Source organism: Salvelinus fontinalis, chromosome 2, assembly GCF_029448725.1.
Source record: "Salvelinus fontinalis isolate EN_2023a chromosome 2, ASM2944872v1, whole genome shotgun sequence".
Taxonomy (NCBI): domain Eukaryota; kingdom Metazoa; phylum Chordata; class Actinopteri; order Salmoniformes; family Salmonidae; genus Salvelinus; species Salvelinus fontinalis.
The window spans coordinates 77,164,704-77,181,384 of NC_074666.1; the positions used below are offsets into that span (position 1 = coordinate 77,164,704).

The following is a 16,681-nucleotide window of genomic DNA, read 5'->3' on the forward strand; positions in this document are numbered from 1 at the left end:
TAAATATCGCTTGAAACCAGTGTAAATAAGTAAAATCTCGTAGAAAGGCTATATTTTACCTGATTAAATGGAGGAATGGAAACGTACAATTCTGTATCACATAATGCGCTCAGAAAATAAAATGCAGCTGTAGGTTTATACTTTTTGAAGTGAACGCCAATGGTAAACACCATGAGTGTAATAGTCTGCATACAGAGCTAAGTATTGCCCTCGACCATCGATTGGTTATGCCTTAAACTGATGAGTAAGGAAAATAACGACGCGGGGTGACGCCCGTGTCCTCGCCTAGATTTGCGAGATCAATTTTTGAACGGGTACAGGTCCGCCTGTTTAGGTGACTCACCTACTTTGTGAGATGCCTTGCGGGACATGGATCTGCCCCGACCTCTCATGTAAAATATAAACCCCTTTCGGGATACTGACACAAGGTTACACAGAACCAGAATGGAATTATATTTTCCATGATTGTAACGTACTATTACAAAAAAATAGAACGTCAGGCATCTATAATAGTACTTACTGCACCTTCTCCAAAACCTTTTTCAACATAAAGAACATTTCTGCCTTCTATTTCTCTAACCACGTTCCATCAGCAGTTTTATGCGGATAATGTCATACTGTATAAAAAAAAGTTTTTAGGCAGAGTAGGCACATTTGCTATTTAACAAAATTATCGGTAGTTGAAAATGCGATGAAAACACATTGAACTTTAACTTTTAAAATCTAATGTCGTGTGCACTACGTCATCACGCAGTGATTTTAATGTTCAACAAGTCAGTTTATTGGAAACATACCACTGGTGGGAAAATGCTCATTTTTTCTTTATGCTGATTTGGGAATATATACATCCGTTGCCAATTGGTTGGAAACCTAGCTAATAACCATGTTTCCATCCACAGTTTTTATATGAGTAGTCATACCCTATGAAAATAATCCGAAAGCTGTGATGGAAACAGGAAGTTTCGGTACAATTGTATAAATGCAGACAGGTAACGTGTTCCTTTCTACATGGTAGGATCTTTTTTTGTTGGTAAAATGAATGATGGATAACATGGTTGTGGAAACGCCTTTATTCGCAAATATTGATCTAGTAACCATCATATCAAACTAAACTAAACATCATATCAAACTACACGAAGACGACGTGGTGGGTGCCCCTCCCACTACGATTTGGGAAACCATGCAGTTTATTAGGCTACAGATTAAATAATGTATGATGAACTTCAAAGGGTGATGAAAGTGCGCGGTGATCTTGATGCCCCTTTCCAATAAATATTCAAATATGTCATCACGCCCAGATTTTTATCAGCAACAAGTCCGTTTCTTGGAAACACCACAGGTGGGAAAATGCTCATATTTTCTTTATACGGATTTTTAAATATTCACATTAAAATCTGTTGTTGATGGAAACCTACTAGTTATTGACCATAATTTTTTTCAGGAATTTCCACCAAACCCCGAGTGCATTTAACTTTGTGCCACGAGGTGGCAGTATTGTATATATATTTACAAAAAAAATGGTAGGCAATACAAAAAGGTAGGAACACTGTAAAACCAAAATGTCACTATAAGTTATAGAAGCATACAGAGCAGAGTGAATCCGTGTGTGTGTGTCGGTGTTAAAGGCATGATATAGTAGATGATTTTTAACTGATCATTATTTGTCATATAATTTCCTTCCTGACACTGTGTGAGCATGACTAAGTATGATGCCTTGTATTTGTGTCCCATATCTGTATTTTCTCAATGCATGCCTCCCTCATCCATCCTACTGTCACTACCAGACCTACCACAGCCAAGTGGTAAAACACCTTCCCATGCAGAGCTGGACACAGGCAAAATCAGATGAATCAATGTGAAAGGTCTCTCATGTGGTGAAATATAATTTCAACCACAAAATTGTATTTTGTAGCCTCCTTTCCAGTCCGTAATGAAACAAGGTTCCATTAATGCACCATAAAAGTCAGTAAAACTTAATTATGTTTGTCAGTCATTTCATGGAGGGGTAATAACCAGAGGAGGTATAGATTCTAACCATTTCTGGTAGTAATAACCACTAAAGAGCAGTAGAGATGCGTGGGTAAAATCACTGAGAAAGCCAAGCCAGAAAAAACGACAACATACACCAGAAGTATGTGGACACCTGCTTGTCGAACATATCATTCTAAAATCATGGGCATTAATGTGGAGTTGGTCCCCTTTGGCGCAGCGGTCTAAGGCACTGCATCTCAGTGCTTGAGGCATCACTACAGACACTCTGGTTTGATTCCAGGCTGTATCACAACCGGCCGTGATTGGGAGTCCCATAGGGCGGCGCACAATTGGCCCAGCGTTGGCCGGTGTAGGCCGTCATTGTAAATAAGAATTTGTTCTTAACTGACTTGCCTAGTTAAATAAAGGTTAAATAAATAAATAACAGCCCACTCACTCACTGTTCAGAGAAGGCTTTCCACTAGATAGTGGAACATTGCTGCGGGGACTTGCTTCCTTTCAGCCACTAGAGCATTAGGCCTGGCTCTCAGTCGACGTTACAATTCATCCCAAAGGTGTTCGATGGTATTCAGGTCAGGGCTCTGTGCAGGCCAGTCAAGTTCTTCCACACCAATCTCAAAAAGTATGGACCTCACTTTGTGCAAAGGGGCATAGTCATGTTGAAACAGGAAAAGACCATCACAAAACTGTTACCACAAAGTTGGAAGCACAGAATCGTCTAGAATGTCATTGTATGCTGTAGTATTAAGATTTCCCTCCACTGGAACCAAGGGGCCTAGCCCGAACCATGTGCGGTTGCTCGGCCATGGAAAACCCATTTCATGAAACTCCTGGAGAACAGTTCTTGTGCTGAAGTTGCTTCCAGAGGCAGTTTGGAACTTGGTAGTGAGTGTTGCAACCGAGGACAGACAATTTTTACACGCTACACACTGCAGTTTTGTGAGCTTGTGTGGCCTACCACTTTGCGGCTGAGCCGCTGTTGCTCCTAGACGTTTCCACTTCCCAATAACAGCACTTACAGTTGACCGGGGCAGCTCTAGCAGGGCAGAAATTTCTCAAACCAACTTTTTGGAAACAGGCATCCCATGACAGTGCCATGTTGAAAGTCACTGAGCTCTTCAGTAAGGCCACCACTGCCAATGTTTGTCTATGGAGATTGCATGGCGGTGTGCTTGATTTTATACACCTGTCAGCAATGGGTGTGGCTGAAATAGCCAATTCCACTCATTTGAAGGGGTGTCCACATACTTGTGTATATATATAGTGTATGCGTTGTGATAATTGCATTGTTTGTTCTATAACTTGTAAGTTCATATGCCTTGTGCTGGGATGCATGCCTAAGGCAGAGACAATAAGAAGACAGTGGCAGAATAAATTCAACCACTCCTTTGTTCCATCACAAAACCGGAGAGTAATCTCTGTTCTGTAAAGTCCACAAAGCATATTGCACGTAACAAACAGTTTCATGACCTACAGCATGGTGAAGAAAGTAATGTTTCCGACTTTTTCGGACTACTAAACAACTATTGATTTAGAAACACAGAGAGTTACTGCAAGTCACAATGAAAACAGGAGCTGCCTCCACTATTTCAGCACCATTTCAACTTCGACATTTCAACACCATCAAATCACCTATGTTTAGTCTAATACAGGGACAACTAAAATATACCAAAAACAATTTAGTCCAATCAATGTAAGTTAAATATGATTTGGCTGTCCATGGTTCTGATTTGTATGTGTGTTTTTGTGTTCATGCAAGAAGAAGAAACATGTTGACTCACCCTACCTGTAGAGAAACGCCAATGTCATCCTGCTCTTTCCTGTTGACGAAACGGTCTATGACTCTGTCATACAGTACACACTTGTATTTTTTATTGCCTTAGGCTACGTGGCTAAAATGCTTGCTCGCTAGCCCAACTTCCTTTCATGGGCAACGTTAGCTAGTTAACATTAGTCTTCTACATCTAGCTACAACCTACATATTGAACTCCCCTCCTCTCAGTCCACTGGCACAATGTATGTTATGATTGGATCAGAATTGCCGTTATAATCATTGGCCAGTATGGAGAATTAAGTAAAACCACAAGTCCAAATCCCTATCTTCATCCATGGCTAATTTAAGGGCCAATTTTAGCTTGCTAGACACTGGAGGACAACAACACAATGAGATGCAACAATTCAAGTTGCTTTGATCAATGACATATTTCTCTGTGATGGGGTGAAGCCAAATCCAAACTGGCTTCCCTTGACACCTTTTTTTGAGTTTATCTCAGCGCTGATTGGCTATTATTTTATTTCGATTTTTTTTATCAAGGGGGGAAAAAATGCTCGCTCCCTGTCTTCCCTTGCCTTCAATACTACGGGCTGCAGAAATGTCATACCCTTTATGACCAGACCGCATGAGATAGGTGGCCTACACATAGAGAAAGAGGGGCGCTGTTTTGCTCTCTCGGCTACTTTCTCTGGTGAGATACGTTCAGCCTCTTGCGCATTGAAAGAAAATGATGAAAACACAGAGACGGAAAATACATACATTTCTTTATTGGTAATTTTGGGGGGGAAGCCTGGCTTCCCTTGGCATCCATGAATACACCCAACTAGTAAATAGCATCTACTGACTTAGTCTCTTCCTCTATGCGACTATTTTTGGTATGAAAAAACGTTGTATCCCAGAATGCACTCGCTACGGTCCCGAAACGTCCACACAGTGTGGCACAAACACGCACACACACAACAGTTCTTTGGCGCCTCCGTGTGATGAGAGGATCGATTCTGCAGCACAGCGCCGTTACAATTTGCAATGGCTGCAGCTTTGTCCCGTGCCCTCAAATTGCCTGGTAAGAGACGCTTTGCAATGATTTGGGAAATAGATATGATTGATTAGGTGAAAAGGATGTTGTGTAGTCCTTGTACCAGTCGTGTCTTGTCTCAATGTTGTTTTGGTGTCATTCTGTTAGCTCATGTGAGCTAGCTAGAACAGCCAGCCAGCTAGCTACAGTAATGTTGATTGCAATAACACAAAATAATGTTTTTATTTGTTTAATGACAGTACAGAATTGAGAGGTTAAAATCGACACTTATTTTCAATGTTTGATATTTCGTTTCTTTTCAAGCTTTAATAGAAAAACATTGCATCATTCACAATCCTATGTGCCGCACTAGCTAGCTACTGTACAGTACAGTAAGGTGCCACATCGAAGTCGCTTGATTGCTCAGTGCTCACTGTCATAATAATGTTATAACAGATTTAGCTACTTGCTTAAATCTCGTGTTCAACAAATAACTACATATAAGGCCATGTAATGGGGGTCCTTCATTTAACTTGGCAATTATTGTCATGCCAAACAATGAGCAATAGAGTCGGCAAGGGTACAAACAGATCTGGGACCAGACATAATTAATTTGGTGTTAAAATAAACAATATTTGAGTAACTTCCCTGGCCTTTTGGGATGCCTATCGTTCTATCAGGTACCACCATGCTCTATCAGATCATTCTAGTTTTCACCTGGGATTTGTTTCCAGAACAGATCTGTAGACCCCTGTCCTGCAGTCAAATGACCAAATCGAGCTCTAGTGGCCTCAAGGGTGGAATGTTATTAATATTTGTCAGAATATCATAATTAATAAACATTATCCAGTGTTTCTATGTCATATGGTTTTGTTATATTTCAGTCTTCTGTGATGTATATAAAGTGTAATATTGGGATGCAAACTCAAAATGTAATACATTTCAACTCTATATCTGACATGTACAGGTGTCTTCACTTTTTTAAGCCCATAACCATGTGTGTGAGGTGTATACTTTTGTTTCAACGTAGATTTGTTTAAGACTACCAAGAAACAACTCTGTGTGACCCTGATTTAGCCCACTGCAGTAATAGGTTAACCGTGTGTGTCTTTGTGTGTATGTCCCTCACAGGGAAGAAGGGCTCGGAGCTTGGAGAGTATGACCCCCTCACTCAGGCCGACAGTGAGGACGAGAGCGAGGAGGACGACCTGGTCCTCAACTATCCCCGCAATGGCCTGGGGAGGGGCAACTGCATGGGTACAGGTACCTCAGAGCTGAGAGGGAGCAGAACAGGGAGGCTCGTAGGGGATGAAGATGAGGCAGAGGAGGAAGAGGAGGACGATGATGAGTGGAGAGAACGGCTCCCGGGAAAAAAGAGGCAGGAGAGAGAGGAAAAGGGCATGCAGTACTGGAGCCAGAGAGAGACAAACAGGGATGAGGGAGTAGAGGATGGAGGGGGGCTTGGGGCCTCTGGTGGCCCTGGATTGGGTGTCAGTGCCAGTGCTGACCCGGACGGGAAGAAGGCTAAGGTGAGGGGAGCCATCCGGGCAGCGTTTTTCCTGGTGCCTCTAGTCTGTGCCATGCTGGTGGTGCTGCTGTGTGCCTTTTTGGTGCCTTGTCAGCATGGGGAACTGGACAAACGGCCGCAGTGGGAGAAAGAGCTGGGTGATCATGTGGGAGGTGAGTGAGGAGTCTAATGTATAAACAATACACATGAAAACACTACAGTTTACCCACATGTTGCTGGTTGCTGATACCAATACACCTCTCTCTCACAGCAGAGAAAGAGAAAACTACAGGTCAGGTCCGACTGGTCAGACTCTGAGTAGACTAGTGCTTTAGATTAAGATAAGCACACAGTCAACATCACAATAAAGTCAACTGTATGAGAAAGCAGTTGAGAACACAAAACTCAGATTTAGCTGACTGTCTTTGTCAGGGGGTGGATATTACATAGTCTGGGTTACTATGATTACACATTACCGTGATTATTATAATAGCATGTTAGCAAAGCAACCGCAGGTCTAGTTTAGTAAATAGTAGTTACAAACCGTTCCTGTCTGTAACAGTGGTTTTCTTCTTCTTTAGGTGTTACCCCACCTCCTCTTGCACTGTGGGATGTTGACAATGACTCAGTTGAGGATGTGCTAATAGGAGTCACTCAAAAGAGCAACAATACCCATCTCTCCAGTTCTGTGGGGAACAACAAAGGTATCTATGGAAACATCAAGGGACATTGTCGTAGTAACGAAGAGGATATTTTCAACCCTCATTTTTAGGCGTTATTCTCTCTCAAGCCCACCTCCTCACTGTACACCATAGAAATCTACCAGTGATTATGTAATACTAATCTCCATATCTAATCCTGCAAGCCCCAGTAAACTGCTGAGAACACACAATTTGCCACACGTAATAAACCCCATTCACCTTTACCCCCTTTCTGTCTTTCTTTCTCCCTCTCTGTCTCTCCCAGAGTACAGTGTGGTGGCCCTATCTGCATTCAGTGGTGAGGTGCTCTGGAGGAGGGTCCTCAGGGAACCTGTGGAGTCCATCCAGTGTGGGCTGCAGTACGAAGCCCACCCATCACCACTGCCAGCAGGGGGCGCTGCCCTCAGAGCCCTCCCCAACAGCGCCATTCCCCTATCTGGCCAGAGAGACAGAGCTAGCGGCCCCGTGTGTCTGCTCATCGAGTCTGCACACCTCACTGCTGTCAACGGCACCACAGGTCAGACAACAACCACAGAAATGCATTGCTTTTAATGGTTCAGTTTCACAGCTACAAGCATGAACATTGTAGCAGTTGTATAGATGTATTAATAATGTGTTGTAGTTAATAGTTTTATGTTCAGTATTGTATTTTCCTCCTCAGGGAAGAAGCTGTGGTCGGTAGCCCCAGGGGAGATCCAGTCCCAGGCAGTTTCCCTGCCAGATCTCCAAGGTGACTCTGTTCCTGACTTGCTGATTGCCACTTTACCTGCTGACCAGGTATGACAATCTATGGCTTGGCACCTATACATATTTATTGCTGTAATAAGTCAATTGTTACTATATAAATCATATTATTATTACAATATAGACCATACTCCCACATCTTTAGAGTCACTGTGTTAACAACACTCATTTTCCTGTCAGTCTAGAATGCTCCCATCAAACTGTCTCAAACCTATTTTCAGGTGTCTGACCTCTCACTGCTCCTGCTGTCTGGGCTGACTGGAGCTCTGCTTGGACATCCCGTGACCTTTAACCTCACGACCTTTAATGTCTCTGGAAAGCTGATTGGTCCCCTGTTTCATGAGACACAGCTGGGGGCATATTACATTCTATTTGGACTAGGTAAGGGATTCATTTTATATCAAGCACAGTGACTTTGAAAAAATATGTTTCTTATTTGAAATTACTAAATGTCTGATAATGTATCTGCTATACTAACTCAGGCACTGTAGAGGCTGTATCCCTGGGAGATATTTACACTCGGGCTACTGGAAAAACACCCATATCCCCTGGTCTAAGACTGAAGGACCCCGGCTGGGAGAAGCTTAGAAAAACCAACTCCTCCCTCATACACATCTCCAGGTAAGGCTAAGAAAGTGCTCGGTTACACAATTACAATAGAGTGCGTGTTTGAACGACTGTTTGACTTTCTCTGTCCAGTGGAACTGAGCAAGTGGAGTTCCTGGTCCCCCTAGTGGCTGGCTTGTGTAACAACCACAACAGCCTGGACTCCATCTCCAACCTCAACTCCAGCCGCAGTGACTGGGTGCTGGTGTGTGGCAAGCTCTCCAGCAAGCTCTCTTTGCTGAGAGAGAAGAACGCACACACCGAGTGGACTCTTACCTCCTCAGCCATACACAGGTAGGATATATGGTCACCATGATATATGAAGAAGTTTATCATTAGGGTGTATATGACTAAGCATAAAAGGGATAGCTTCAAGTTTTATTGTCACGTGCACAAGTGCAGTGAAGTGCATTTCTTGCAAGCTCTTTTCCCAACAATACAGAAATCAATATCAATATATAAAACTATAAAGTAATACCCTATAACAGTGGTTTTCAAACCTCTCCTCGGGGACCCACAGAAGTTTCACAATTTAGTTGTAGCCCTGAACTAGCTCCACTACTTGACCTAATCAAGGGCTTGGTAATTAGCTGACACGTTGAATCGGGTGTGCTAGCTCTAGAATAGTTCAAATATATGGAGCGACTGGGGATCCCCGAAGGAGAGGTTTGAAAACCACTGCCCTATAAAGTTATAGAGCTAAAATAACCTGAATGATTTATCATTGTCTCAGTCGTCCAGCACCAGGCCAATTCAACGAGGATGGAATCCCAGATCTCCTCATACAGAAGTCTGGGGCCCCTAGAATGAGAAAAGTATCATCTCCTTCTACAAACACTTACACCTATAGCTATTATACTTCTCAGACAGTTGTACATATTTACAAAGATGACCCTCCATCTCTCTGTGATCTCAGGTTCAGGTGGTTGATGGAGCCAGTGGGCGTAGTCTGTGGGAGACAGAGTTTATTTGTCCACGCCTTGACCTGGAAGGTACTTCAATCATGACATCTGCTCAATCAGCTTTCCTTTTCTGGGCCGGTGACCCTGTCAGACCACCAAAGAACCTCACCAAGACAACTGTGAGTCCCTTGTTGAATCCTTATTGGGAGCAGGAATAGATGTTCTATGAGAACGTGTTATGTTGCTTCATCCTTCAGTGGTATAGGCACAAGGGTTGGGGTCAATTCCAATTTAATTTGAAATTCCAATTAAATATTTGAATTCACTCATGAAGTGGAGAATTTATGTTGAATTCAATTCAAATTTCAACAATCGTCAAGTTATGGAATTGGAACTAGACTGTTTGAACTATTTGAATTGGAATTTAATATTTGTACATTTTCCAGTTAATGGAATTAATGCAGTTAGTATTGAAAAATGTACTGCAGGATTTGTTTAAAATCATTTAAAGTTGTATTTCAATATTTTCAGTATAGCTAAGCTGTATGGATATTGATATGATCAGCCTGAATTTAATTTCGGAATGTAATTTGTGCAATTGTTCGGAATATTCAATTGGGAATTCAATTCTTGGAATTTACCTAGCATTGGAATTGAGAGGAATTGAATTATCTCTGAATTCAAAGACTGACCGTAGTCATTTAGCAGACACTTTGGATAATTGACAAAAATTGAATTTTAATTGAATTAATTTTAATTTACAAGAAGAGAGAATTGAATTAGAATTGAATTAGTGGAATTAACCAGAACCTTGCTGCCAGAATGTTAACAATAGTCAATGTTCAGGTTGGCAGTCGGAAGATAGAAAGTCCCTTTTGGTGTCTCTCCCGTAATTTGTGGAATTAACCCCAACCCGATAGGTAAAGAATTACATATTTGTGCCTATCATACTATGGAGTTCAGTAGTTGAAATCTATTTTAAGTCTTGCTCTGTTAACAGGTGGCACCAGGGGTGGTTCAAACCATGCCAGTCATCCGAAAGCTCTTCATGTTACATCCTGCATATCCCACAATCCTTCTGGAGCTCGCCAGCACCACAGACACCATTCTTACTGCTGCAGGTGATGCAGGATGTGCTGTATTTATTATTTTATAATTGTGCAAAGGATTATGGCTGTTGTTAGTAGCACTGCTGATCAACTGTTTTTCCCCTTTTCTCTGTCTTAGTGAGTTACCAGGAGCCGCAGAAGGATGCCTCCTACATTACTGTGTCCTCCCGGCCTACCTCTGGCCTGGGGCCTGGGTCTCGGGTGATGAAGAGCATGAGCCTCAGGGCAGCAATCACTGCTGGACAGATTGTGAGGCTGGGAGAGAGCAGCACCGCAGGGGTACCAGTCAGACCTGGAGTATTTGAGATAAACAAGTTCTTCAGGCGTCTCACCTTCAAAAACCATTAGGTAAAAAGGGGAGGGAACATAACTAAGTATGCCCAGAATATGCTTTATATGACATGATGTTTGTGGTGTCTGTGTAGTTTCGGATGACGAAACACATAATTTTGTTTTCCTGTGTAGAGAGGAGTTGCTGGTTCTACACGATCAGAGGGAAACCACTGGCGGGACCAAACCTGTGGAAACACCATGATACACAACAAGTGAAGGAGATTTATCTCAAGCTGTTTACATTTCCACTTTTGTCCAAAGTACGATTTTAATTTCTATTATTACTCATCTCACTTGCTGAAAAATATTTATTTTGCTGTATTTGTATTATATGTGTATATATTATGAGTTGACTTATTTATTTATGACTAGTCCTTTTTATTGAATATTGAATTTAATATATCAATGACTATTTACCCTGTTTGGGGTGTATGGAAATCAAAATATTTAAGTAAGTACATAGAAGAAACTTCTGGAGATCAAGCACAATGATTTTAATGGTGGGGATGTAGGTGTAAGTTGTCCATTGCACAATTGGCACCTCACTCGTTTAGTATATTTTTAATCTACAGAATGAGAGGCAATTACCCAGTTAATTCCTCCAAATACATTCATTCCCCTCTCATATCCACTTTTTCAATTAGGCAATTGAGGTCTGTGTTCAAGCAGAATTACCCAGTTATGTAAAGGGGGATTGTACATATTTTGGCTGTAGGGTAGAGTGGGGTATGTTGAGCCATTTTTTACATTCAGCATCACTACATCAAGGAAAATACAGTATTCGTTCCAACATTGATATCTACATATATTTCAGGATGTTGTGTATCCCTGAAAATAATCAGAATTCATGTAAACATTTAAGTTTTGAAACAGCTCATTCAAAAAAGTGGTTTCTTGGCACACCTTCCCAGGGTATGCATAGGGACAGGGTAGGTTGAGCTACCTTGGGGTAAGTGGGTGCTGGTAGGTCAAAGTTTAATTCATGGAATGGGGGTGTGGTATATTGTATAATTGAAATGTATGTCTACATTCAGATATAGATCACTATATTTAATATTATTAACCCTTCCATTTCTTGACCAGTTGTCAGGGACAGGGATGTTGTTTCGATGTGCCAATTCATAGGCAAGTTCTCTGCATGAGGCTACTAAGCCCATGAATGCAAAAAATACTAATACTAATGGTGTACTAAGCCCATGAAACTGGTCTGCGAGATTCTTGATAGGTTTAGCATGCTCAGACTGTCATCGGTTAAGACCTTGAGTTCCTCTGCTACTTGGTCACATGATTAATGTTGTATGGTTTCTTAGAAACAAGGGCAGGCGAAACGAACCTTAAGGCTCAACTTACACCACTCTCCACAACAGTATTTACTGATATGCTACTTACTGAAAGGTTTACATTTCTTTAATCAATAACTATTGTAGTGATGATACATTATTGCTGAGTGCCATGTATGGTAACTGTGCATTGTATTGCTATTGGTACTTGTAAATATTGCTGACATACTGGAAAACATTTACAGATCACATGAAGAAATAAATGTACTGCTGCAATTCTTGCTGCTACAAATGTAGTGTTTTGTACTACAGCTGTACTACGGATTCAGCTCCGTTTGCAATAAATTATCATAAAAACACTGTAATTAATCATGAGAAATATTCGAGTAAAAGGAGGGCGCAGGCTCAGGGGCGGTGCTTGGGTGCATCCAAAATAATCTCTTTCTGCATTGCTGCGAGCGTCAAAGGCTTGGAAGATGGCGTCGGTCTTGGTTCGTCAGGGCAGACTGTTGGTGTTGAAAAACAGTCATGTACCAACATTTTCTGGGTTTTATGCTAATGCATTCGGGGAGGCACTATCTCATTACCGAACAGCTGTGTACTCAGCATCAGGTTGTATTTTGCCAAAACCCAAGAAGGTGAGTGCTGTCTGTTGAAAATATGCGCAGGTCATTTATGAAATGAAAGAGGCGGAGGGAGGAAATTAGTAAAAGTGCCTGAAAGGTATTTGTGCATGATAAAATGGCCAGGCAAGATTTGTAATTAACGTTATATCTTATAACTTAATAGTAATGTTTAATCGCAGGTAGGATCTCGGTGAGCCTATACCTCTCCATTTCACTGTAAGTGTTATAAATACATGCCTGTTTAAATGTGTAAAGCATGCATCATGTAAATTATTTGACATTAATTTTATCCTGGTTGTCATTGTGTATAAAATCACACAGCATTGCAGGCTAACATAGATATGTTTTTGTGATGGAATTGTTGACAATTGTTCAGACCTCATTTGGCCTTTTCCAGATTGCTGTGGTTGTGATCCCCTTCCTCTATGTCGGAACTCTGATCAGCAAGAACTTTGCTGCGCTGCTGGAAGAGCATGACATTTTCGTCCCTGAGGATGATAACGATGATGACTGAAGGGTCTGTATGCTCCAACATATGACCTGGGTATGTATAATGATCAATAAAATCAACTTCAGACGATTGATCTCTTAACATTTAAGCAATAAAGATGACATTTGACCTCAAGGAAGATGAGGCCTATTACTGTGCTCTCCCTCAACAGAGCGTAATGTGTCGCCTCTCAGACAATGGGAAGACGTGTGACAGCTGAAAAGACTTGAGGATCTTAAACTCAAGCCTTTCTGGTTCTTCTCTCCCCATCCATTGTGATGTGTGCCTGCCTGGATACAGAGCTGTTTTAGAGAAGTGATAGGACTAATTCCTCCCTAGTGATAATGTTTACATGCACAGATAAGTCTTATTAAATAAAATAGATCGGTGTGCAGAAGGAAACCCTTGGATCAGTTGCTTTTGATTTAGCCAGTGATATCTTCTACATTGATGGATTTATTTGTTCTGTTTTCAATCATTCTGGGGATATTAATTTATTTGGGAAGGCCTTAAATCAGGTGACAGGCCTGCATAGGTGTCCCTATTTATCTGGTTTCTGATATAGGTTATCAAGAACCCTTGGTGCTTTTTATTCCAACCTGTTGCATTTGTTTTTAATGAACTGCTCTAAAAAAGTCGACCTAAATGTAATGTCCGTCAGTGGCATGTCATTCATGACAATTCAAACTATTCAGAGGCTTATCAACTAATAACTGGCTTATTGAATTGGAGTGGGTACAGGGTAAACACAGGGTCCATGACCACCATACTGATATTCCTTGGTCTCAGCATCCATCTTCTGAACTTGGTGATCATAAGGGCTAGTTTGCACAAACACTTCTGTATCACATTAAAGCATCTCTACTGTGGCAACGCAGAGGAATCGCTATGCAGTGCACAAGGAGAGCCTTCCAACTTCAAGTGGGAAGTAAGTCCCATGACTTAACAAAATGAAAACATTTGTACAATGAGGACTTGACAAGATTGGGTATCATGTGTATATTTACAGTTAAATAAGGGGAAGCCTCTGTTACACTGGACAAAACAGGGTGGAAAGTACAGGGAGCAGTTCAATTGTCATGTCCAACATAAAATCTGGACAGAAAGTCTGCAGGGCGTGGTACCTCCGTCTCATGGAAATAGCGCATAATGTGGGTCTTCTGCTTCCAGACATTGATGGTCTCCTGCAGCTCCATCTTACCCTATTGTAACCAAAAGTATGCAAAGAAAACATCACTCACTACACTTGATACGTGACCATTGAGCTTCGTAAATATTCCCGTCAAAGTTGTTTTCTTTGAACGATTTGGGTGCGTCAAATGTAAAATGATGTAGAGCATGACAGCCCAGTTATCTAGACAGTTTGTGTCTCGGTCTAGCAGTATAACACTAACCCACCGTGCCACTAAGAAACTAGGCTAACTGCATGAGAGAAAATTGACTGCTTGGGGAGCAGAGCAGACTAACCTTAATGACAAGCATGTCAATCACACGGGGGTCATTGACGTGCTTGTTCCTGTCAAACATCTCCCTCACTTTATCTGTTCCCTGGCGAGCTGTGATGTCCAGCTGAAAGGTAGTCACTGTGGGACAAAACACAAGACAAGATGTAATTCCTACAACAAGCTAAAAGAAATATGCATATTAATGCATTTACTTATCAAATTGCTGATCATGTGGCCTATCTGCAAATGTAGGAAGTGTATTGTACTGTCCATTCATAAAAAATAAAGTTGTTAATGAAGATAAACTAGCTAGCTGCTAGTACGCTGAACAAAAGTATAAGACGCAACATGCCACAATTTCAAAGATTTTTCATATAAGGAAATCAGTCAATTGAAATAAATAAATTAGGCCCTAATCTATGGATTTCACATGACTGGGAATACAGACATGTATCTGTTGGTCACAGACACCTTTACAATTAGAAAAATTAAAATAAAGTAGGGACGTAGATCAGAAAACCAGTGAGTATCTGGAGTGACTACCATTTACCTCATGCAGCACGACATCTTCACAGAGTTGATCAGGCTGTTGATTGTGGCTTTTGGAATGTTGTCCCACTCCTCTTCAATGGCTTTGCGAAGTTGCTGGATATTGGTGAGAACTGGAACATGCTGTCGTACACCAGCGCATCCCAAACATGCTCAATGGGTGATGTGTCTGGTGAGTATGTAGGCCATAGAAAAACTGGGACATTTTCAGCTTCTAGGAATTATGTACAGATCCTTGCAACATGGGGCAGTGCATTGTCATGCAGAATCATGAGGTGATGGCAGTGGCTGGCACGACAGTGGGCCACGGGATCTCATCAAGGTCCATTCAAATTGCCATCGATCAAATGCATTTGTGTTCAGTGTCCGTAGCTTATGCCTGCCCACACCATAACCCCACCAAGAGGCACTCTGTTCACATTGGTGACATCAGCAAACTGCTCTCCCACAAGACGCCATAGACGCTGTCTGCCATCTGCCCGGTAGTTAAAACTGGGATTGATCAGTGAAGAGCACACTTCTCCAGCGGCCATCAAAGTTTAGCATTTGCCCACTGAAGTCGGTTACAACGCCAAACTCAAGACCCTGGTGAGGACGACAAGCACACAGATGAGCTTCCCTGAGACAGTTCCTGATAGAATTTCTTCACAAACTTCGGTTGTGCAAACCCACAGTTTCCTCAGCTGTCCGGGTGGCTGGTCTCAGATCCTGCAGTTGAAGAAGCCGGATGTGGAGGTCCTGGGCTGGTGTGGTTACACGTGGTCTGTGGTTGTGAGGCCGGTTGGACGTACAGCCAAATTCTCTAAAACAATATTTAAGGCGGCTTATGGTAGAGAAATAAAAAATTAAACTCTGACAACAGCTCTGTAGTCAGCATGCCAATTGCACACTCCCTCAGAATTTGAGACATCTGTGGCATTGTGCTGTGACAAAACTGCACATTTTACAGTGGCCTTTTACTGTCCCCAACACAAGGTGAACCCGTGTAATGATCATGCTGTTTAATCACCTTCTTGACCTGGCAGGTGGATGGATTATTTTGGCAAAGGAGAAATACTCACTAACAGGGATGTAAACAAATTTGTGGAACCTTTCTGGGATCTTTTATTTCAGTTCACTTTACATGTTGCAATTTATATTTTTGTTCAGTGTGGACACATCGCGTTAGCTAAGTGTGGCCATAGATTGAAGGTATATGTTAGCTCACTTAAATCGACAAGATATGTAGCCAATGAGCAAAATAAATATGAAGCTTGAGTGCCTTACAGCTAGTTAACGTTAGCTAGCTGTCTTTGCACGACCTTGACGCTGGGATCCAGCTCGTGTGGATCTAATACAAAGGGAGAGCTTGTTTTACCTGTGTTTGGAACCTCTCTGTACCAGGCACGATATAGTTCCCGAACTCGGCGCTTAGCTTCATCCAGATCCCTGCTGAAAATCGGTTTGACAACTTTAGCAGCACCAGCGGCTGTCCGGGTCGCGGCACTGGACGCCATGTTTATTTCTTTTATCTTCTTCCCTGGTTAGCATCGTTTATAATTCTGATTTGAAACACGTAGTAGTGCTGCCACCTGGCGTAGAGGGGGACATTTATCTGCTTCATGTGGG

The 16,681-nt window shown here is 41.9% G+C and overlaps 2 protein-coding genes and 1 non-coding gene across 3 annotated transcripts; 2 read left to right on the forward strand and 1 right to left on the reverse strand.

Moving 5' to 3' along the window:
- The first annotated feature begins 227 nt into the window (after positions 1-227).
- Positions 228-382, forward strand: LOC129834036 (U12 minor spliceosomal RNA). Its single transcript, XR_008756169.1, has one exon. It is a non-coding gene; the product is annotated as a U12 minor spliceosomal RNA (small nuclear RNA).
- Positions 383-4,623: 4,241 nt separating this feature from the next.
- On the forward strand, positions 4,624-12,328 carry LOC129826867 (protein FAM234B-like). The gene is made up of 13 exons (XM_055887906.1): positions 4,624-4,829; positions 5,913-6,461; positions 6,870-6,992; positions 7,255-7,506; positions 7,651-7,766; positions 7,955-8,114; positions 8,216-8,354; positions 8,433-8,633; positions 9,073-9,154; positions 9,256-9,420; positions 10,242-10,362; positions 10,469-10,698; positions 10,816-12,328. Exons 1-12 carry the CDS (start codon positions 4,793-4,795, stop codon positions 10,696-10,698), a joined length of 2,175 nt encoding a protein of 724 aa, XP_055743881.1. The 5' UTR covers positions 4,624-4,792; the 3' UTR covers positions 10,816-12,328.
- A 1,735-nt stretch (positions 12,329-14,063) lies between these two features.
- LOC129826899 (NADH dehydrogenase [ubiquinone] 1 alpha subcomplex subunit 6-like) lies at positions 14,064-16,596 on the reverse strand. Its single transcript, XM_055887909.1, has 3 exons — positions 16,431-16,596; positions 14,547-14,662; positions 14,064-14,281 (listed from the first exon to the last, which is right to left on the reverse strand). The coding sequence occupies exons 1-3, from the start codon at positions 16,567-16,569 to the stop codon at positions 14,150-14,152; spliced, it is 387 nt and encodes a 128-aa protein (XP_055743884.1). The 5' UTR covers positions 16,570-16,596; the 3' UTR covers positions 14,064-14,149.
- Positions 16,597-16,681: the final 85 nt, after the last annotated feature.